Source organism: Azolla caroliniana, unplaced genomic scaffold, assembly GCF_043228905.1.
Source record: "Azolla caroliniana isolate FFs.n. ecotype wild unplaced genomic scaffold, voAzoCaro1.0.p SCAF_21, whole genome shotgun sequence".
Classification (NCBI taxonomy): domain Eukaryota; kingdom Viridiplantae; phylum Streptophyta; class Polypodiopsida; order Salviniales; family Salviniaceae; genus Azolla; species Azolla caroliniana.
Window position 1 is genome coordinate 12,361,739 of NW_028230456.1, and position 22,867 is coordinate 12,384,605.

At 42.1% G+C, this 22,867-nt stretch overlaps 1 protein-coding gene across 1 annotated transcript; it reads left to right on the top strand.

Moving 5' to 3' along the window:
• Positions 1-10,836: 10,836 nt before the first annotated feature.
• Positions 10,837-18,411, top strand: LOC147850650 (serine/threonine-protein kinase AtPK2/AtPK19-like). Its single transcript, XM_087336255.1, has 6 exons — positions 10,837-11,716; positions 12,031-12,113; positions 12,212-12,332; positions 17,255-17,428; positions 17,503-17,610; positions 17,743-18,411. The coding sequence occupies exons 1-6, from the start codon at positions 10,874-10,876 to the stop codon at positions 18,049-18,051; spliced, it is 1,638 nt and encodes a 545-aa protein (XP_087192381.1). The 5' UTR covers positions 10,837-10,873; the 3' UTR covers positions 18,052-18,411.
• The last annotated feature ends 4,456 nt before the right edge of the window (positions 18,412-22,867 follow it).

The window sequence follows — 22,867 nt, forward strand, 5'->3', positions numbered from 1 at the left end:
TTCTATTACAATAACAGAGGTAATTACAACGGTTGCAACCCTGTAGAGGATGATGATAGAGGAAGAGAGAGCTCGGTTCCCAGTCTGACAACGCCTCCTCCTTCCCTCCAAAAACGTAATCCCCTTCTTCTTTCCCCCTTCTCCTTTATAGGTCCCAAGGAGCCGTTACATCGAAATATGTTAACTTTATTCTCAATCCCTTTGGACAGAGATACGCATTGATTTCCTAATATCTAATACCTAGTAAGTTACATCAGCCGTCCTATTCCTAGTTATATACAATGTATCAAATCGTGCACACTCGTGCAAAGGCGGGTTCACGCCTTTAATTCTTCAATTCTTCTTAGGGCCGGTTTTCTTCACGACAACGGCCGAGTCTCCAGTACTAATTGGCTCTTCATTTGGTTGGCCATCTCGGCCCAACCCCTCATTTGGCCCACTTAGCCGAAATGAGATTGGACTTTCTGTCAGAGCTCCGATATCCGCATCACGCAAAGGCATCTTAGCCTCACTAACCTCTTCTTCAGAATTTGAAATGGAATCATGAGGTATTGGAGGTGAAGGCAAGTACCACGAAGCAGACTCGTCGAATACGACATCTCGGCTTATGCAAACTTCCTTTGTTCAAGGGTTATCAAACTTATACCCCTTCTGCACGTCTGAATAGCTGACCAAGATACACTTCTCGGCTTTGGCATCCAGCTTCCTCCTATTCTCCTTCGGCACATGCACATACACAATGCTGCCAAAAATCCTCAAGTGTGCCAAGTTCGGCTTCATTCCGAAATACAACTCGTGTGGCGACACTCCTCCATTAGCAGAAGTCCGATTCTGCAAATAAACAATCGTCCTTACGGCTTCAGCCCAGTAAAACTTCTGCATATGCTTCTCTTCAAGCATTGCCCTGGCGGTTTCTTCAATCGTCCGATTTTTCCGCTCGGCTACGCCGTTCTGCTCCGGCGTATATCTACACAAGAATTCACGTCGAATTCCCTCCTTCTGTATATAAGTCGTGAACTGGTCGGAGAAGTACTCCTTCCCGCCATCAGACCGTAGGCTCTTGATCTTACACCCTATTTCCCTTTTCGCAAGGTTTTTCACCTTCAGGAACCACACGAAGACTTCGCTCTTTTTAGCAATCAAGCACGCCCAAGTATGCCGAATGAAGTCATCGATGAAGGTTACGAAGTAACGACTTCCATAGAGACTCACATTTTGTGTCGGTCCCCACACATCCGAATGGATCAAATCCAACAAATTTCGACTACGATTACGCTCATTGGGGAATGGAAGTCGGTGATGCTTCCCGAGTTGGCAGGCTTCGCAAACTTGGCCATTACGGCCCCAAAATTTCGGCAAGCCAAAACCAATGTTCTTCGTTTGCATTTCACGAAGCCATGGGAAGTTAATGTGGCCGAACTATTTGTGCCACAGTTCGATGTCTGACTCGACCTTTTGTCCTTTCGCGAACAGCGTGGTTTCGGCTTGATTGGTGTCGAGGATAAACATCCTCCCTTCATGACACCCTTGTGCGATAACTTGGTCTTCCTCTTCGATGTAGCACCCGAGGTGCGTGAATCGAACTTGCATCCCCTGGTTGACGATCTGACTGACTAACACCAAATTCTTGGTTATTGTTGGGATGAGCAACATGTTCATAAGTTTCCCTTTCTACTCGACGTGGCTGAGAGGAACTTCTCCGACATGTTCGATGGTATGCGGAGTATCGTCTCCCGTTTCGACCACTCCTTGCTTTTCCGGTTTCTCCAAATACAAGAACCATTCCTCATGACTCATCATATGATTTGACGCTTTGGAATCAACATACCACATCTCGCTCGATTTCGAGGTGTTCACGGCCATCGAATTGGCCTAGTGCTTCATTACGAAGGCTGGGCCTGATCCATTTACGACTTGTTCAGAGCCTTCGACGTAGTGTGATTTCTGACACCTTCCTGCGTCTCTTCTTCTCTATTCGGGTTTGTCCAAATCGACTCTCTTCTTCCAACACTCACTCTCCCTGTGGCCTTTCTTGCCACAGTACCAGCATTCCGTTGCGGCCTTCTCTTGCCAGCTTTTGGTGCCGTTGTGACTCCCCCTGCTTCCGGAGGGTTCAGAATTGCTTCCGGCATTTCAATTATGCCACACGTTCTACTCTTTTTAGCCGCCTCCATTGCGTGCCGATCCGCGTTGTCTGCCACGACTACGGGGCCTATCTTCCTTCGTGTACAACATCTTGTTGTCGGTATGTGTACTCGTTGACGCACCCGCGTGATTTTCCTCCACGAGAAACATCGATTGAAGCTCGAAGAACAAAGGCGTAATCTCCCTTGTGCAGACCACTGTCTAGAACGCTCCAAACTTTGATGCTAACCCACCAAGACAAACCTGCACCATTTTGTCCTCCTCAACGTTCACCATGCAAATACTCTTGGGATTCGCCCATGCAACCTTTTGCGTCTTAGCATCCCGAATGTAGCTCAAAAGTTGGTTGCTCACACAGGACGCAAAGCAGTAAAGAACTCTGCTTGCCGCATGTTCCCAAGCCGAAAAATCTCTGTGTGTCGATTCGGGTGCTACATCATTAGCTCCTTCAACATAACTCCAGTAACCATGACCAAGCAAATACTGGTGTATCTTGTATGACCAAGATGCGTAGTTGCTCCTGTCAAGCTTCTCAGTCGATAGCGAGCTTCCCATTCCTCTATCCATATTGTTGTCTTATCCTTTCCGAAAAACAATAACTTAACTCTGTCTTTATCGCAAGCTTATCTATCAGTTGCAGAGGAGTCTCAACCCTCGTGCTCTGATACCATGTAAAAGAATACGTGTGCGGAAGCGTATGCGTAAGACACTGAGTACACGGTTCAGAATTACGACAGTTTGATAAAACACACAAATCACAGAGAAGGAGAGGGAGAGAGAGAGAGCAGAAAACGTAACTATATTCAAAATAATTCTTTGTATGTTCTCTGTACATACTTGGTGCTCAGTGAGCACCTTTTATACAAGCCCTAACTATCGGGCTAACACAAGTACTTACAATACCTGACTGCTCATAAATGAGCATCCTACACTTACCCCCAAAATTATTCCTTACGAGGAATAGAATTCTAACGGCCTCTCAGTTTACATACCGTTATGACCATTTTTTGTGTACGGTTTTACGCACCCAGTCTACGCACTGGGTTACGCACCCGTTTACGCTCCAAATTTTGAGCTTGTTTCTCAACATCGAGTATACATACATGGATCGAAGTCGAAGTATCCAAGTTGTCTGATGTAGGAGTCAAACTTTTGGTACCACATCCTCGACACTTGTTTTAAGCCATAAAGGTTTTTTTTCAATCGACATACGAGGTGAGCTTCCTCCCCCGTCACCGTGAAGCCTGCCAGTTGAGACATGTAAATGTCTTCTTCCAGATCTCTATGTAGGAATGTCATCCATATGTCCATCTACTCGAGCTCTCGGTCTTCTATCACCACGACCCCTAGTAGGAGCCAAAGGGTGATAATCTTAACTACTGGTGAGAATATCTCATCGTAGTCGACCCCATGTTCCTGTTTGAATCCCTTCACGACGAACCGAGCTTTGTATTTGGGTTTCTCACAGTCAAATACATATTTGTATCTGAAGACCATTTGTAGGGTAGCGACTTCCTTCTGGTTGGTAGTTCGATCAGCTCCCTTGTATTGTTTTGATGGATTGAGTCCATCTCGAATCTCAGGACTTGTAGCCATGTATCGTCTTCTGGTGCGGCTATAGCATTTTCATATGTGCTTGATTTGCCTGCGTTCATGTAGTTGATGTAGTTGAGGCATGATTGGTAGAACCCTGTTGGCCTTCGAACTCGTCCAGATCTCCTGGTTGCCATATTGGTCTGTTCGGATCCTTCGATTGGCTCTGTTAGCCGATTGACATGTGTTGAACCTGTCAAGATTCGAACTCTTGACACGACCATGTTATAATATAGTATCATGGGTTAACCAATATATCTAGTACACAATTATGTATGTAATTGGTCCTTATTGTTTTGCTAGCATCATGTGCATAGTTGCTCCCTTGTAGTATTTACACTTGGCACATGCATGCATACCTACATGCTCTATTGTAGATTCACATGTGTGCAACAAGTATGCATGCCATGTAGTATAAATAGAGGAATTCACCTTGAAGGAATTCAAGGTGAACAACACCAGTTATGGAATCTTTCCGTTAATACTAGTCATCCATTTGTCTATCTTCTTCTTATCTCTTGAGCTTATGATCTATCCGTGACAGTACCACTTAAGTCAAGAGTCTTGTTGGATGACTCGTCCTAGTAGTAGGATTTCGACAATGTCACGTCATCCCCCCCTTCTTCAGGATTGATTGACTTGGCAACTTTTGCCTTTGACATATTGTCTTTGTTGGCTCTTGTCAATCTCGTCGTCGAACTATTTTCGACTAGTGGACCTCTTGCCGATTAGGAGTCGACTAGGGTGGTGTTGGCTCGGTCGAGTTCGACTTTTTGTCGTATCTATGATTCGGCCGAGTGGGTTGGTCTTTCTACGACTTCTCTATCGATTTCGAAAGAGACCTTTTTGCCCAATATTTTCTATTGGTTCCTCTTAGAGAGAATAGAGTCTTCATTGAAGACTACATCACTACTCCGTATCAATTTCCGGTTCTTGTTAGGAAACAGGTCCCTCCGGATGGGAAGTGAGAAGAACAGTGTTGATGAGCAACTCGGCCAAGGCCGAATCCGGATGACGAGTACCCAACAATGGAAGACCCGATGAGAACCGGATGACGAGTACCCGGCAACGGAAGACCCGGTGAGAACCGGATGACGAGACCCGGCAAAAGAAGACCCGGTGAGAATCGGATGTTGCAGGCCCGATGAGAACCTCTCATCGGATGGAAGGGACATATATGTAAATATGTTCCAGAGAGCCCTCTGGGGCTATATTTGTAAATAGCCCGAAAGTCATATTAGTATAAATATGACCTAGGGCAAACTTAATAGTGTATGATGTAGAGTTGGTTATGTTATTATCGTTGTGGCGATAATTCAGAGCGTAACTGTGTACAGAGAAGAGAGAGAGAGAGAGAGAGAGGAAGAGGTTGTTGCCGCTGTTGTAACCGCCTGGTGGCGAAGTGAGGGAGCAAGAGGTCATCGCCTCTGTGCCCCATTGTTGTAATCTTGATATAGTGATATTTTGCAGTCTGAGGGTTGCCGTGGTTTTTCCCAGATTTGGGTTTTCCACGTTAACATCCAGTGCACTCTCTTCTTTACTGTTTCGTGTGTAGATACATCTCACCACATCCCTATTTTATGTGCTTGATCCGACGTCTCGGTTGTAGCCGAGCATAGCTTAGGAAACCGTATTCCTTTCAGTTCTCTAGGTCCCATAGTCGATAGCCAATGTCCGCATCGGTTCCATAACCGAGAAATATGCATTTTATCTCATAGGATGCCAATTTGGTCCTTTTCTCCCTGGGCATGAATGCGTAGGCTTCGCATCCAAATATACATAGCCTATCGTAGGTCGGTTTTTTGCCTGACCATAGTGCATGTGGCACTTCAAGCCTAATTGCGTTTGACGACGACAGGTTGATTAGATATATTGTAGTCTACAATGCTTTGGCTCAAAACTCCAGCTTTTTGGAGCATTGCCGTCACCCTTTCCTGGATCGTTCAGTTGATCCGTTTAGCCACTCCATTTTGCAAGGGTGTGTTATGGAACGGTCTTTTGGTGCCGGATCCCTTAGTCGGATAGTTACTGTTTGAAGGCTCGGGAGCTGTACTCACCTCCGTTGTCGGATCAGAGTGTCTTCACTCTATATCCCAACCGGTTCTCCACTTGAGCTATCCACCGAGTGAAGACCTTGAGCGCTTCGTCTTTTGACCTAATTGAGTAGGCCCAGACTTTTCGTGTACAGTCATCAACAAAAGTGATGAAGTACCGGGAGCCACATAGTGATCTTTCGGGCATAGGCCGGCATATATCTGTGTGCACGAGCTCTAAGGGTTGTCGTACCATCTCATAGTAGAAAGAGTATGGACTTTAGGTCTGTTTCCCGTAGAGACAATGCTCACAGAAGTCCTTCTTTGCTTGGAGTTTCGGAATGTAGCCAACCGCCATCAGCTGATCGAGTCCAGCTTGAGACATATGGCCAAGTTAGCCATACCATAAGTTTGGGTCGGTCTTTTCGGCTACGTTTACGGCCCCTTCTGGATTGATCGCCATCATTGGGTACAAGTTGTTGTACTATGCTTGCTTCTGATTCTTAGATTTCCTTAGCTGATCATCCATGCCAACTCATTGGGAGTCGTTTTGCACTCGTCTTCGGCTAACATGCTGATGGAGACTAGAGTCCTTTTTAGTGCGGGCATGTGCCGAACTTGGTGTAGGGTGATCATGTTGCCATTTGACAATCAGATTAGTACTTCACCAAATCCTGCAATTCTACACTCCTGCCCATTGCCTAGTCGGACTGCGCCATTGGCTTCGGCTGAATAGTTTGAAAACCATTTGATATTTGGGTTCACATGGAATGTGGCACCGGAATCTAGCAACCACGTAAGTGCATCTTGCGCACTATAGAGGACTTCTCCAATCATCGAATCCTCTAAGGAGAGAATTTCTCCGGATTGGGTGTCGGCAACATTTACTTGGTTGCCGACTGGAGAGTGGTTTGAGCCGGATCGTCCTCGATTCCGCTCGGATCGCTGACCACTCTCTTTCCTCTTGATCGACCAACAGTCAGAAACATTATGATGGGCTTTTCTGCAATGGGTGCAGAATTCGCCTGATCAACTCGTTTTAGACTTCGACTGTTGTTGGTTCCCCCTCGTTCTTGACCGATTGGTATTCCGACCGGTCGGCTTGTTCTCTTGATCAATTGAATCAGTTGATTGACTTGGTCGAGTGGTGGGCTTCTGCCGACTCGTCGATGGTGAGTTCCATCGATTTTCGCCGAATGTCCTCTGTCAGGACTGGCCCACCGTTTCCTCTAGATTTAGATTTGGTCAGCTATTGGCAAATGTTGTGTAGAATACCTCTTAACTCACCAGCAAGCTCAATAGGAGGGCATGGGCTTTCACTTCTTCTTCGAAGTTGATCCCTTGTGAGGAGAGTTCAAACAACACGCGACTGAAGGTGTTGATGTGGGAGGTTGCTGGATCAGTCTCTCTCATCTTCATGTTGAATAGTTATTTGATCAATATCAGTTTTGATGATAAGGACTTCTTCTTGTATATAGCTTGTAGCTAGTGAGAAGTTTGTCGCCTCTTTTGTCATGCTGAAATAGATGTTTTTAGCTAGGTGCATTCGAATGGTGGAGCGAGCAATTTCGTATATTGATCTCCACTCTTCGGTTGTCATTGAGGCAGGTTTTTCACTATGTCGAACTATGTCGAATGGCTTCGACTTGTCTTCGAATGATCAACATGTCTTGCATCATCTCCTTCCACACGAACTTTCAGATTTCAACTCACGTTCCAGATGTTGTAGTCATGTTCTTTGAATTCTATTCACTAACTTGGTCTTTTCTTTCAGCTGTAGGGTTTCCTCTTCTTGACTTTTCTGCTATTCGTCACCACTGAACAATAGGTCGCTCGGATACCAGTTGTTAACAGATATGCGCGGAAGAATGGGTGAGTACCTGATTGTTTATGAACAACAAACTACACATATATGCAACACAAGAAGAAAATTGTAAATCGACAAACGTTAGGGCTTTAATGGAGGTTCACGTTATTCTATAACTCTCTCTCTATGAGACTTAGGAAGAATACAAAAGGTGTTTTCGGATATATCTTACTAGGACCAAATGGTCAGAACAAGGAGTGCATAAGGATAGGCACACGACGGTTAGAGAGTAGTTAAGCTAAACAAGAGAAAGTAGGCAACATACACTAATGTGTGTGTGTGTGTGTGAGAGAGAGAGAGAGATATGTTTTTATTAAAAAGAGGGTGGTGGTCTTACACAAACTAGTTTTGATCCATGATGGAGCTCTTCAGTGCAAAGACCATTACAACAAGAGAATGTGATTAATAAAGGGGTGGGGAGGAAGAGGGAGTGAGAGAAAAGGAGTGGGGAGGATTTGATTTGTGTAGTAGATGAGATAGAATAGGATGTGGTGATGAGATATATATGTGTGTGTGTGTGTGTGTGTGTGTGTGTGTGTGTGTGTGTGTGTGTGAAAGTGATAGGGAGTGAGAGAGGGAGAATGAGTGTAATGATGATGATGAGGGGGGAGTTCTTAATGTCATGAAAAAGGGGTTTTTGGATGGCGGTATAATATTAAGTGGGGGATGTGGGTGGATTTTTTGAAGCTTAGTCTTAAGTGGGGGATTTGGGTGGATTGATTGAAAATTTAGTTTGTAGTGGGGGATATGGGTGGATTGTTTGAAAACTTAGTTTTAAGTGGGGGATTTGGGTGGATTTTTTGAAAACTTAGTCTTAATTAGGAGAGCCTGTATGGACTTAGATTTTGTCCAACATATGAAGGGCCGGCTTGCGACGCGACACGGTTCCGATAGATTGTCAGAAACCTCATATATTTGACTATCACCCAACCAGATCTTAGTTATCCGGTTGAACTGATTTGTCAATTTATGTCGCAGCCAACATCTAATTACCTCTTGTGTGCGCATCGGATATTGCACTACGTTAGCGGCACAAAGGATCGCGAGATGTTGTATCAGACCGATGTAGTTAAACAATTAATCAGCTATACAGATATCGATTAGGCCGAAAATGCTGGCAATCGTTGATCGATGTCCGGATATGCATTCTCTTTGGGAAACGTGATGATTGCCTGGTGTAGCAAAAAGCAACCAATAGTGGCATTCTAGAGCACCGAGGCAGAATACAGAGGAGCAGTTGTTGCAACATGCGAAGCCATTTGGCTCAAGCCACTACTAAAGGATCTACGGGTGGAGGTCTATGATCCGATGATGATCTATTTTGACAACCTCAATAGTATCCAATTACCTAAAAAACCTGTCTTCTACGCTCAGACAAAGTACATTGAAGTGCACGAGCAACTTCTCAATGGTGGTGTGGAACTACACTATGAGTACATTGAAGTGCGCGAGCAAGTTCTCAATGGTGGAGTGGAACTACACTATGTTTCAACTGATCAACATGTGGTCGACATCTTCACCAAACCTCTTGGACTAGACAAGTTGCGGCAATTCTTGAGCATGATCGGTTTACAACACCTTGACTTGCCGAACTTGAGGGGGAGAGATGAAGAGAGAATAGGTGATAATGGACCTGATGACAAGGAGAGATCGGATGGGAGTAGCGAAGAAGACGAGTCAGAGCCAAAGCCAACCGAAGGTAAGGGGAGAGTTTAAGAAGAAGACGAATCAAAGACAACCAAATTGGGTAGTGGAGATGATTTGGGTTAACCGAGTTCAAGAGGATTGACGGATCAAGGGGTGTTGAAACCGTAGAGGCAAGAAGAAGGCCAACGAGGGGCTAAGGAGTAGACAAGCCGACCATATAGGTCAAGGAGCGCGGGCTGAGAGGCAAGTTGGTAGAAGGAGCCTAGGCAAAGAACCGACAGAGTAGAAGGAGGAACCTCAAGTTGAGCTTGAAGGGGAGTGTTGAGAGACAAGCTCAACATGAGCAGAATCGACTATAGGCCGGTAGGACAGATTAGCTAAGGAAGCTGACAACTGAGTCGGTTGGAAGGATTGACTAGATAAGTTGAAGTCAGAGTGGCTGAAGAAGTCGGCATGCCGTTAGGGCCTATATTCCTATTCTTCGTAATAGGAATATTTTAGGCAGTCAGTGTCAGATGCTCATTTAGGAGTATTCAAGTACTTGTTAGTACTTGTGTCAGCCCGTTATCAGGGCTTGTATAAAAGTGCTCACTGAGGACACTTGTATGTACCGAGAACATTTTGAATAGAATTTTTTCTTGTTGTTTGCTAACTCAATCTCCTGTATGTGTGCATTTTCCATCTCTTTGTTTACCTAATTTTCTTCTGGTGCCCAACTGGCCGGGTGTGTCATGTGTAGTAGCTTCCACATACACTATTCTTTTACATACTGATATAGGGTTGACCTAGAATGATTGGGTAAAAAGACTTATCTTGAACAAAGAAATTATGATCTATAGGAACATCCCCCTACAGTTAGTTTAATGTTGGGGCATGCGGAAAAGAGTCACGTGGTCGACGAAAAGCACAAAGCAACTTCGTACATCATCAATGTGTTCGGAATCGTAACAGTGATCTGCACAGGGAGTCACGTTCATGGCATCAAAGGCGATGAAAGAAAAGGAGAGAGGAGAGATGTAGATGTAGATGGAGTTGATTCAAGTTCTCATTTGATTCGATCGGATCGATGGATCGATAGGTGGCAAGCATGAATGAGCACAAGAATTGTAGAGAAGAGGAAGAGGAAGGAAGAATGGGCATAAACAAAGGAACAAAGAGCATTCATTTGGGCATATGCGGAGCATCACAAAGGAAACAACACAACAAATAAAACACACACACACACACACACACACACACACACACACACACATACTCTCTCTCTCTCTCTCTCTCTCTCTCTCTTAACTCTCTGTCTCTGTTTTCTCTGTCTCTGTTTCTCTGTCTGTGTCTCATCTCCCCAAACAAATTGAGAGATACAAGAGAAACACACAGAGATTCTTCTTCGTTTCTTCCTGTTTCAGCAGGCAGGGGGCGCAATGTAATCCCCAGGGGAGACTTCCAGCCAGACAGCCCTTCATCTGTGGGTGTGCTGTGCCATTTCTTCTCTGAACAGAATACCCTCTTCTTTTTTTCGCCTTCTCCCTCTGTGGGTAATGTAAAACGTTTGCCCCTTTTCTCTTGGTAGCTTTCTTCTCCCTTTTTCCCCATGGGGAGCTTTGGTGCATCTCGCAGCATCCAAATCGCGGCCAAACTAAGGAAAGCACCGTCCCTCACCAAACTCATCATAGAAGACAATGAGGAAGAAGGAGAAGAAGAAGAAGAAGGAAACATGGTGGGCAGCGAGAATATTGCATCAGGATCTGGTGAAGGAGAGTTCGATTTCTCGGAGGTGTTTGGGCCCCTCACTTCTCACTCCCCCCATCATCCTCCTCATGCTCCTCTGCCTCCTCTCAGCAAGTCAATCGCAGAGGCAGGATCATGTGAAATTGGCCACTCTCTGTCTCCCACGTGGGCAATTCCGTCGGGTACTCAGAACCCTGCCCGCATCCTCACACGCTCGCACTCTCTCGTTGGGCCATCGCCCCGCCCAAATGTCAGCCGGAAGCCTACTAGCCTGCAATTGGCCGATGACTGCTGCCCATCCAACTCACTCGATTCTCGTCACTTTCCTCAGCATGACGACATGAACGACAATCCTTCCAATGTCTCTTTAAGAATATCTGATGATGAGGTTGAAGAAGACGAGAAACAACTTCCATCGGTTCAACCTGACCTTGATCCTCACCGCTGTCCCGATGCCGAACCTGATTCTAATAGCATAAAAAAGCTTGGGCCTCATGACTTCAAATTGCTTAGAATTGTTGGTCAGGGTGCATTTGGGAAGGTCTTTCAAGTTCAAGAGATCGAGACTGAGGACATATTTGCTATGAAGGTAATGAGGAAAGACCGCATCGTAGAGAGGAACCATGGGGAATACATGAAGGCAGAGCGTGACATATTGACCAAAATCGTTCATCCTTTCATCGTTCAGCTTCGGTATTCTTTCCAGGTACATCTGAGCACCTTGTCTCCACAATTCGTATTCTTAAATATAATCTATTCGGCTGGTGATTTTCGTGGGCATCACAAGGTTCGTTGTAGTTTCTGACTTTTTTTGTGGGAATATCAATATTCTTTACTGTCATGTTCAGTGCTATAACTTTTTGGGAGAACCTTTGCTAAACGTAGTGATTTCGTTTTTACTTGTCATAATGGTATACCTCATGTTTTTCTACTAATTTGTTTGTCTTTATGATAATCTCATACTGATTTCGCCTTATGATAACCTCATGTTCTCAAATTTCTTCTTTTCTTTCATTGAAGACGAAATCAAAGCTCTACTTGATATTTGACTTTATAAATGGAGGCCATCTTTTCTTCCAACTGTATCGGCAAGGGACATTCAGGTTAAGAAATGAGACTATCTAGCCCAGAATCTTTCCGGTCTGTTTTGTGTCAGCTTTTCTTCTAGCAGCTATATGTATGAAGTTGTTTTTAAAATCAGTGAGGAGCTTGCCCGGGTCTACACAGCCGAGATTGTTTCTGCGGTTGCACATCTTCATAAGAATGGCATCATCCATCGTGACCTCAAGCCGGAGAATATCTTGTTGGATGCGGAAGGCCATGTAAGTTACTATCAAAACTTGAGATGATAAGATAGATAGATAGATTTTATTATTGGCTTTGGAGGTCAAATATGACCTATGAGACCAAAAATATAACATTTTTATGCAATATATGTGTAAGTGAGCAATGGCTTATGGTGGTGAAGTTCCCATAGTCATGCCTATTTGATGTGGCTGTAAGCTGTGGTTGCCAAATTTTGCTTGCTCTTGACTTCTCCACTTAATGTGACTCAAGGTATGCAAAGTTCTTGTCTTGCCTCAAATCTCTAAGTGGGAGAATCCGTCCCATGAGAAGTTCATGAATGTTGACGTAGGCCATTTTCTGGGGAAGATGCTTCCTTGATGTGATCCTTGTTTCGTGGGGGAAAGAGAGATGCAATGGCGTGGTCAGTTGCACCAAGGGAATGGGCTGCTGTGTGAGGAGAGAGAAAGTAGAAAAAACTGTGCAGAAAAATGGAGAGGAAACCCTAGCCCTTAAAAGTCCCCATTTCATTATGTGAGATTTGGAACCTGTTCTTATTGATAAGTAACCTTTAGGTCATTTGGGCATGTGTGGCCAAAAGTTATAAAGATAATGTAAATGCCTATAAACCCCCAAATTGGGGCCAAAAATATAGTAAAGATATATGTCTAGAAAGCTTTCGAAAGGAGCTTTCACATGGAAGGGTCAAAATATGCAAAAAAGGAGTCCTTGGGGCCTTTATCCCCAACAGTGGGTACAAAATTGCCTTGGATCTTGTGGAGTACCTTGTTCCATTCATCATGATTGTAGAGGTTCACATGTAGATGAGTAGGCTTGAATGCCATATGGTTGCACCGTTCATGAGGGTAGGGGTGACCACGAGCTGTTGAATAACCATAGTTTGGTACGAGGGTCCCGGAAGTGTGCATGTTTGTAAAAATCTTAATTAACATTAAACAAGTAAAAAGGAGGAAATAAGTTAGAAAAGGTGCTAGACCACCCTACCACCCCCCTAACAAAGGTGAGAGACCGATCCCAAGTCCCCTGTTGGTGTCCCATACCATTGATTTTGGACATGGTTCGTATAATGGGTTTGAGACAGAAACACATGTATGTAGCTACATGTTGATTGGTTCCATAGGTCAAAATTGGCCCCATCATGGACAATAAAATATCTATTCTAGAGCTTTGCGACATTCTCCAAGTCTTCGCATAGTAACTCTTGTTGTATTTGGTGAAAATATGCCTCCATAGGAATAATAGTTGAAGTGCTATCTTGCACCATCTGTAGAGTAGCGAATGACATGTTTGTGTTGTTTTGCCCCATTGAGATGTTAGAGGTAAACGATTGGCAAGATTTAGGGAATCATGCTTGGGCAAACATCCTTTGACAAAAGATTTCATTTTTGTACCCCTTTAGACATGTGAGAAGTGTTTCAAGAATAAGGGCATTTTGGTAACATTAAGGTGTTTTAATAACCACTGGGGAGACATAATAAAATGTAAGTTCCTTAGCTCTATATCGAATATCCATGGAGGTTCCGTGAGGCTCAACCATGGTTTTCTAACATACGTAATGATCTGGACATTGGAGTAGTAAAATGAAATGCAAGCAATGTGCCCCCTTAGGTGGTTTTGGCTCTCAAAGTTTGACTTTGGGACTCCGAATTGCACGGTTAAAGAAAGCAAGAGAATGCTAAAGATTACAAAAGACATTATGATTGTCTGTATTTCTCTCATCACGAATGGGTTGGCCACCTGTGGGACTCATGTAGTTGGTGTCCAAAGCCCTAGATGAGTAAGGGTTTTCTTAATGCTAATTGAGATTCTTATAATGGTATTGTGCTTCCTTATAAACACACTTTTTTGGGTGTGCAAGGGTTCACATATTCTTGTGACCCATTTGTTGTGTAATCTCTCCAAGGATTGCATTTGCATGAAGTTGCCTCTATATCTCTTTGTGTCTCTTATTGTACCAATAATTTTGGGATATGTTCCTAGGAATGTAGCGTTTGGAAGGAAAAACTATTAATGATGACAGTATGAAATATTGTGGAGGCTAGGGCATTAATAGTTTTGGTTTGGTTTAGATGGTAGGACATGTTGATTGTTAGCTTCTGCTAGTTCATGGGTAAAGTGGATGATTTTGCAAAACTATTGGTGGAGGTATGCAGTATTGTAGAGAGTTAGGAAGTGTGGTTTGGGTCTAGATGGTGAAGAACTTGTTGGACATGTTGACTGTAAGTTTCTCTTAATTCATGGATAAATTGGAGGATTTTGCATAGGTGCAAGGTTGGTGATAAGGGAGCAGGTGGTTCTGATGTTGTGTTATTGGCAAGAGTTATGGAAAGATGAGTGTGGTAGGTGCCAATTGGGTGGGATCAAACAGTGAAGGTTTTCATGGGTTGGGTGGCTTTCGTTGTGTTGATGATATAATTAATTGTGCTTCCCTACCTGTTGCTGGGAAGAAACTGTTGGAGACCAGAGCTCGATAGATTGAATATGTGATGAATGGAACACATAAATTGGAGATGGAATCAAGCTATGTATGAAAAAAATCAGTATAGACAATAAATATTGCAAGAGACAACATATGCAATAGATTGGAGTGACAACATATAGCTCTTTCCTTAAGAAGGTCACTCATTCCACAGGTTCATTCTTGTTGTACATCTAAAGCTGCATGAGAAACATTAGAGGGGTTGTTTCAAACTCGAAATGTTGCATGCATCTCATTAATAGATGTGTGACTCGATCGTATATTTTGATTACCACAGACTAAACCCATTCTGTCATCTCATACGAACATACTGGATGCAAGAGGGTCAAAGCATGCAAGAGTACCTTGCATGTATTGAGGATATCTGTGAACAATTGATTAATGTTGATAAGGTTATATCAAATTTAGAACTTGTCAATTTAACACTTAAGTCACTTAATCATCTTTCATTCTATTATTCACTTATGCTTACTATGAGAGGAAATGTGAATCCATTAGCTTTTATGGAATTACAAGGATTGTTGCTTTAGGAAGAACAGATGCGAAAGAATATGGCATCATGAAATAATCGAGAAGTTGCTATTTTTTCCAAAGGAAGAGGGAAGTATAAGCCTAAAAATCAAAACCTAAACAAACAAAACAAAAATTCAGGTAATAATTCAAAAAGTAAAGAAATGAATGCAGCTTCTCGTGATTGTACTTCAGCAAAAGATAAGAAAATGCATATACTTGTTTTGTTTGTTTGGGTTCTGATTTTTAGGCTTGTAATTTCCATTTCCTTAGGAAAACATAGCAACTGAGTGGTTATTTCGTGATGCCATATTCTTTTGCATCTGTTCTTCATAAAAATCAATCCTTGTAATTCCATAAATGTTAATGGATCTGCATTTCCTCTCATATTAAGCCTAATTGAAGAATAGAATGACATAAAAAAATGAAATCGCGTTCAAAGCTTCTAATTGAGCCTTGGCCCTCTTAAGAGCTAAATTAGGCTCCATAACACTCTTCTTGCCTTCCGCTTTTGCCGAGTCAGCCTGAGCTGTCTGAAAACACCTTTGGGCTTCGTCAGGATCAATGTCGAGATTTAGGAAATAAATTAAGTGTTAAATTGACAAGTTCTGAATCTGACATAATCTCATCAACATTAATCAATTGTTCACGAATATCCTCAATACGTGTGAGATGCTCTTGCATGATTTGACCCTCTTCCATCCTTAAGTTCATAAATACTCTCTTATGAAATAAAATGCATGCAACATTTCGAGTTTGAAACAAACCCTCTAATGTTTTCCATGTAACTTTAGATGTACGACAAGATTGGATGTGGAATGAGTGACCTTTTTAAGGAAAGAGCTATAAGAGCTAATGCTTGTGTATCACAAGAATCTCACCTTTGTTCTTGAGTTATAGGTGATTGTCTAGTTTTAGCAACTACACCACTTGTGCCTTTAGATGTGGACGAAACAGGAGTAGTTTCTCTCCTTCTACCCAGAGAAGATTGATGAACAGAACCACCAGATCTCAAAAGGTCACCAGAAACCAAATCCCACAAAGCTATTGCGAGAAGTCCTCAGCGGGTTACTCCCATCAAATTTATCATCATGATAAAGACCTAAACTCAATCTCTTTAACAATAATAGGAAGTAAAAATTTATCATCGTCATTAAAAACAAGAAGCTAAGATTGCCCAATTGTTTAGAGCACTCTTCTCTTAACACACAGGTCATGTGTTCTAATCACTAAAGAGATATGGCTCTGATATAAATGTTGGAGACTAAAGCTTGATAGATCAGACATGTGATGAATGGAACGAGTAGATTGGAGACAGAATCAAGCTATGGAAAGATCAGTAGAGGCAATAGATGAGAGTGACAAGATAGGAGAGAGAGTGGGAGTCAAAAATTTGGATTAAAAGTCCCACAATCTATTAGCGAAGAGACTTTATATACATGTATGTTGGTAATGATTGCTAAATAGCATTCCAACTTTAGGAATTTACGTTTTCTCTAAGGTACACAAGTTTGCAACGTGCTACAGTCGTACACATTCTATGTACATATATTTCCGAAGGTATTACATCCATGTACATAGCATTCACTGACAACCTCTTGTAGATAATTAGGTTGTGTTATGGATAAGGACCAGAGATTAGGATCACTAGCTCCTAGTGAGAGGGTAATAGATGAGAACCATTAGTTTGTGTATATTAAGTCTGGAATCTGAACATAGATAAATTGTGTACTAGCATGTGGGTTTATGTGATATGGGCCATTGACTAACTAATGGTCCTTATCTCTAGCCATAGCTATTCCATTAAGGCATTGTTTCATGTTCATCGTAATATGAGCATGCAGACAATTTCCAGGATGGGCTTGAATAAATTTTGAGATGCAGATACATGGTGGGTAAGGACTTGGTGCTCATTAATATATAGACATCTTCCCTCCCTCTATATGGCAGGTCAAATTAACAGATTTTGGGTTGGCCAAGGAGATTGATGATTCGAAACCCACAAATTCAATGTGTGGAACCGTGGAGTATATGGCACCCGAGATTGTCTTGGCTACAGGCCATGGCAAAGCTGCCGATTGGTGGAGTGTTGGCATTTTGCTCTTTGAAATGCTTACTGGCCAGGTATTATTCTCAAGTAATCATAGTTTTGCTAAACATTAAGGGCACAATGTAATCATCCCTTTTTTTGTTTCAAGCCTCCCTTTACGCACAACAATAGACAAAAACTACAGCAGAAGATTGCCAAAGACAAGATTAAGCTTCCATCTTACTTGACAAGTGAAGCTCATTCACTTCTTAAAGGGGTAAATAAGAGTTTTATACTGGTCCATTTTAGTCTTTGAAACTTTCTTCTTTTAAGTCTGGGTCATAGTAAAACTGTGGTCATATAAAACCTTAATTTAACATGTCTACTTTTGAAAATGTAATCAATGCAGCTACTCCAGAAAGAGCCCAGCAAACGTCTCGGGAATGGTGTGAATGGGAGCGATGACATCAAACAACACAAGTGGTTTAAAGTGATCAACTGGAAGAAGCTTGAGGCCCGAGAGGTGCAACCCAAGTTCCGTCCTGAGGTTACCGGTCAAGATTGCATTGCAAATTTTGACGAGAGATGGACAAAGATGCCGGCTCACGACTCCCCTGCCTCAACCCCCAAGGAAGATGGCATGGGGCTTTTCGAAGGTTATACCTATGTCGCTCCCAATACATGGCTCACTTTGATTGAGAAGGCAAATATTAAGTGAAGCTTTAACGCAGTTCTTCACATGTAAGTTTCAAATATGATTTGTTTCACGAGACAAACTAGTTAGTTTGCAACACGTAAATTAGCTTGGTTGTGAACGTGAGTTGGACACTAAAGGAACTTTGGCTGAGATATCCATTCAACCTTGCCACTATTCATTCATCCGTATATATGATTGAAGCGTCGACGAGAAATGGTTTCCTGACCATTTGTATCAAAACCCTTTTTATTTTACACATGAAATCATACTCTTTGAGGTCTGTAGGTACAGTCTATATGTAATTCACTAGCCTATTTTGGTGTGCTGACTTTGTATGTATTGATTCAAAAACTTTGTATTATATAAAATCTACCTATTGACATTAGCAAAAATTCATTTTGTTTTGTATACAACGGATTTTCTTCTCTTCCTGTCACACAAATCAACTAGATTAGTTTGGAGTTTCCATTGTAGGCGAACACATTATGCTCCAAGCTTATTAATCTTTCCCATCTACCCTCACACTTAACAAGATACCCTTCATTTTTTATACATAGCAGCACCTTCAAATTTGCATAGATTTGATTATTTTATACATTGATCTATATAGAAACACATGGAGCTTTCAAAACACGTAGTAGCACTTGCACATTTGCATAGATTTGATTATTTTATACATTGATCTATATAGAAACACATGGAGCTTTAAAAACAAGTAGTAGCACTTGCAAATTTGCATAGATTCTCCAACCACATTTTACTCTTTTTTTCTTAGGGGTACCTTATTTTGAAAAATTAATTCTTCTTCCAAAGTTTGAAAAAAGAAATATTGTAAAGAATCGGATATTATTCTTGTGCAACGGAAGAAATGCGTGTTATGTGTATTTGTGAGAGGAAAGAGATGAGAGGAGAAAACACAAGATGAATAGATAGAATGGAAAATAGAATATTGAAGAAAAAGGTGTATATTCACAAGGAGAATATGAGATACAAAATGGTAGAATTACAAGGAGTAGGCGGAAGGTGCTTTATATAAGGTCACCCTCTCTCTTCATTAACTCATTACAACAACTACTCTCTCTTGGGGAATTTGAAAACTCATAGTCTAGGGAATATGGAACTCATTAGTTGTGTTATAAAATATGATTCTATGACATATAGTTAATGTGTAAAGAGTAGTGGTGTGACTCTTGACCTTTGAGTAATTATAGATTCTCAAAGGGTGTGTTCACACGTTGTAGTAAGTTGAGCTTAATTCTCAACACGCCCCCTCAAGCTCAACTCGGGTCGGTTCCTTTCGGTTGATGTCCGCTTCGGCTTGTACTCCCCCTCAAGCTTGGCAAGTCAGGGATCATCAATCCAAGGTCTGACATGAATTGCCGAAGCTTGTTGGCTCCTAGGGCCTTGGTGAAGATGTTGAATGTTTGAAGATTCGAGTTGATGTGTTGAAGGTCACCATCTCCGGCCTGAATGTGCTCTCGAATGAAGTGATAGTGCGCTTCGATATGCTTTGTGCATGCGTGGAACACCAGGTTTCGAGCCAAATAGATACTGCTCATGTTGTCACAGTAAAGGGAAGTCGAATCCTTGATGGGAACGCCCAGATCCTTAAAATCCACTTGAGCCATATGGCTTCACATGCAACCATGACTGTGCCCCTGTATTCGGCCTCCGTGCTCGAAAGTGCAACGGTAGGCTGCTTCTTACTACTCCAAGATATTGCTCCGCTGCCGAGCGAGAAGACAAATCCGGAGGTCGATAGTCGATCGGCTTTGTAGCCAACCTAGTCGGCATTTGTGTACCCTTCGAGTCGAATTGGTGTGGCCGATTCATAGAGAATACCATAATCCATTGTTCCACTCACGTATTGTAACACTCGCTTAGCACAATTGAAATGAATAATTCACGGGGATTGCATGATTAGACGTCATATGGTTCGAAGCATTGGAGTTGAGGAACCATATACCTTCCGGACCGGAGGCACTAGTTGAAGTAGAAGCCGACATAGAATTTTCTCTATGTCTCATCACAAACATTCTGCCATGAACGTCATAGTCGAAGTTGGTGGCGTAATTGGTGAGTTGTCGGCTAGTGGAAGCCAACTCACGCATCTTCTTTCGGCACTCTTCCTAATGGTGGCCGATTTTGCCGCAATATTCACATTTGATCGAGGTTTGTTAGCTCGGACCGGAATGGAAGTTCCCCTTTCTTTTGAAGGTTCTTCGATGACTTCCGTCTTGTTGCCGAAATTGCGACTTGTTTTCGTAAGTTGGGCCTCGTCCGTCTCGTCCTTGGCCGAATCGACCTCTTGCTTGGCCGCGTCCTCTTCCTCTGTTCAAATGTGTGTAGAGCATGTGGCCTTCCGAGGCGTTGCTTCTTGTTCGAACATGGTTTTCTTCAACCAACAACATGGATTGAAGATCGAAGAAAGAGGGAGGATTCTCCCGTGCTAGTACGGCGATCCTCATCGCGTCGAACCATGGTGCAAGGCCGCTAAGGCATATTTGCACCATCTCATCATCGTCCACATTGACGATTATTGAGCTGAGTGAGTCACAAAACTCCTTGATCTTCAAGGTGTAGCTTGTGATGGACATATCCCTTTGTTGGATATTATTCAACTCTAAGCGGAGTTGAAGCTTTCTTGCGGTTGTGTTGGCCGCGAAAATCTTTCGTAGATTCTCCCATGCTTCCTTTGGCGTCTCAGCTTCTCGAATGTAGCCAAGCATGTGATCATGAACACATGTCGCCAAGCAATACATCACTCGGCTTGCTACTTGCTCCCATGTTGAGTAGTCAATGCTTTCGGGTCGGGTCGATTTTCTTGTGCTCCTTTGATGTAGCTCCAATATCCTTGACCGACAAGGTATTGGTGCATCTTGTACTCCCAAGATGCAAAGTTGTTTCGATCCAACTTCTCGCTAGGGAGAGCGCTCCCCATTTGATCATTCATTGTCGATAAAGCTTTCTTTCTTCTTTTCCTTCTCTCTCAAACACGAGCTACGTAGTTGCACTACGATAGTGATGAGCTAGTTCTTCTTAAACGTCGGCATAAAACACAACACACGCTCATCGGCTAGATCGAGCTACCAAACCGCTTCGATACCATGTAAACAATCGGATATGATTCTTGTGTAGTGGAAGAGACGTGTGTTATGTGTATTTGTAGTGGAATTGATTCCGACTAGGTTTTCCACCTAGCCGGAATCTAGCCAGTTCATATTTTATGAGCCGGCTATTTATATAGATTAGAAAAAGGTTTTGTATATTTATGTAAATTTTTCTTTTCCCCCTCTTTTTCCCTATTCTTCCATTTTTTTTATTGTTCACGAATCACTGCTTTCCCTCTTCATGTTGCTCCCTGCTCCCTGTCTGTTCCATTCTTAGCGTAGTGTTGCTCCATTCTTTCTTCTTCGCGTTGCGTTCTTCCATTTTTTGCTACTCTTTCCTTGTTCCTTGCTCGCTCATTGTTGATTGCTCCTCCTTGCTCAGTTGTTGCTAATTGATCCTCTTTGCTCGCTTGTTGCTGATTGCTCCTCCCTGCTCCCCCATTGTTGATTGCTCCTCCTTGCTTGCTCATTGTTGGTTGCTCCTCCCTCCTTGCTCGTTGCCGATTTCTCATCCCTGCCTGCTTGTTGCCACTCTACCACTCTAGTATGTATGTTTGTCTTTCTTTGTTTATGAATTCTCTCTATTTTCCCTTTTTTTTATCTGTTTTCTTTGTTTTCAAATAACATAACCATCTAAATAAGTTATGACACTCGAGAATAAGAGTAAATAGACTATGAATGCTTCATATCCACGTGATTGAAAACTTACAAATGTAAAATAACTAAATGTTTGTTGCATTCCAAATTAACGATTTGCACTTAATTGTGTGCTTGCAATAACATTATTAAGGCCATCAAATTATTGCAAGTTTTATGTTTACATTGTGCAAAATGAGGAGGCTCTAGTAAATCTATTTTATGGCTGCCCTCAAAAAAATATTGAATTCGTATAATAGTCATGAAGACTAAAAACATCTACAACATTGTTATTTGTCACGTTTGCTCATGCTAAAATCGTGCCATTCGTGAAAGCACACAAATCACCTAATTGCAAGGAACGAGTGATAAAGTCATGTCAAGGTCCTCTAAGTTCCATCAACCATAAACCCTTCAAACGATGAGGAATTTACATTCATGCAAGGAGTATATGTTGGAGAATGCATTGAAGGAGTTTCCTTTGCATGCCATAGTGAGTTTCACTAGAAGAAGTGTGCAATGTTTGATTTCACATTGACTTGAACTTTCTATATGGCATGTGATTAGTGTTCATAATGAAAACCCACAATTTGTTTACGACTTAGGCTGAAGGAGGACTCTATATTGGATATACTTAAAATAGTATACAAAATAAATATATATTATTCTAAGGATTACTTGTGGATGTTGGTTGATTTTATCCAGTTTAAAAGACTTGAAGGTATGGTTGGGAATGTAATCGTGTCAATGAAAACTCACATTTGGTAGAATCTTTGTGTTTCGATCTCTAATATCTTAAATTTTTTGCCAAATGTTAAAATGATGTGCTTGTTTTTTTATTCTTTATTACACCAAGCTCTAAAAATGTATCAAGATTTACTTATAAGTATTATGTTTGTCTTTTGAATATAAATCAATATAATTGTCACGACTCACAACATAATATCTAATTTTGTATCTAGATTCTAGATAGATATACACCCACATACATAGATATATTTCATGCAGAGACTTAATTGTAAAACAAAGAATGTCTATTTCTCTATACCCAAGTATCCGCACCAATGTTTGATTGTCAAATGTGTTTCATT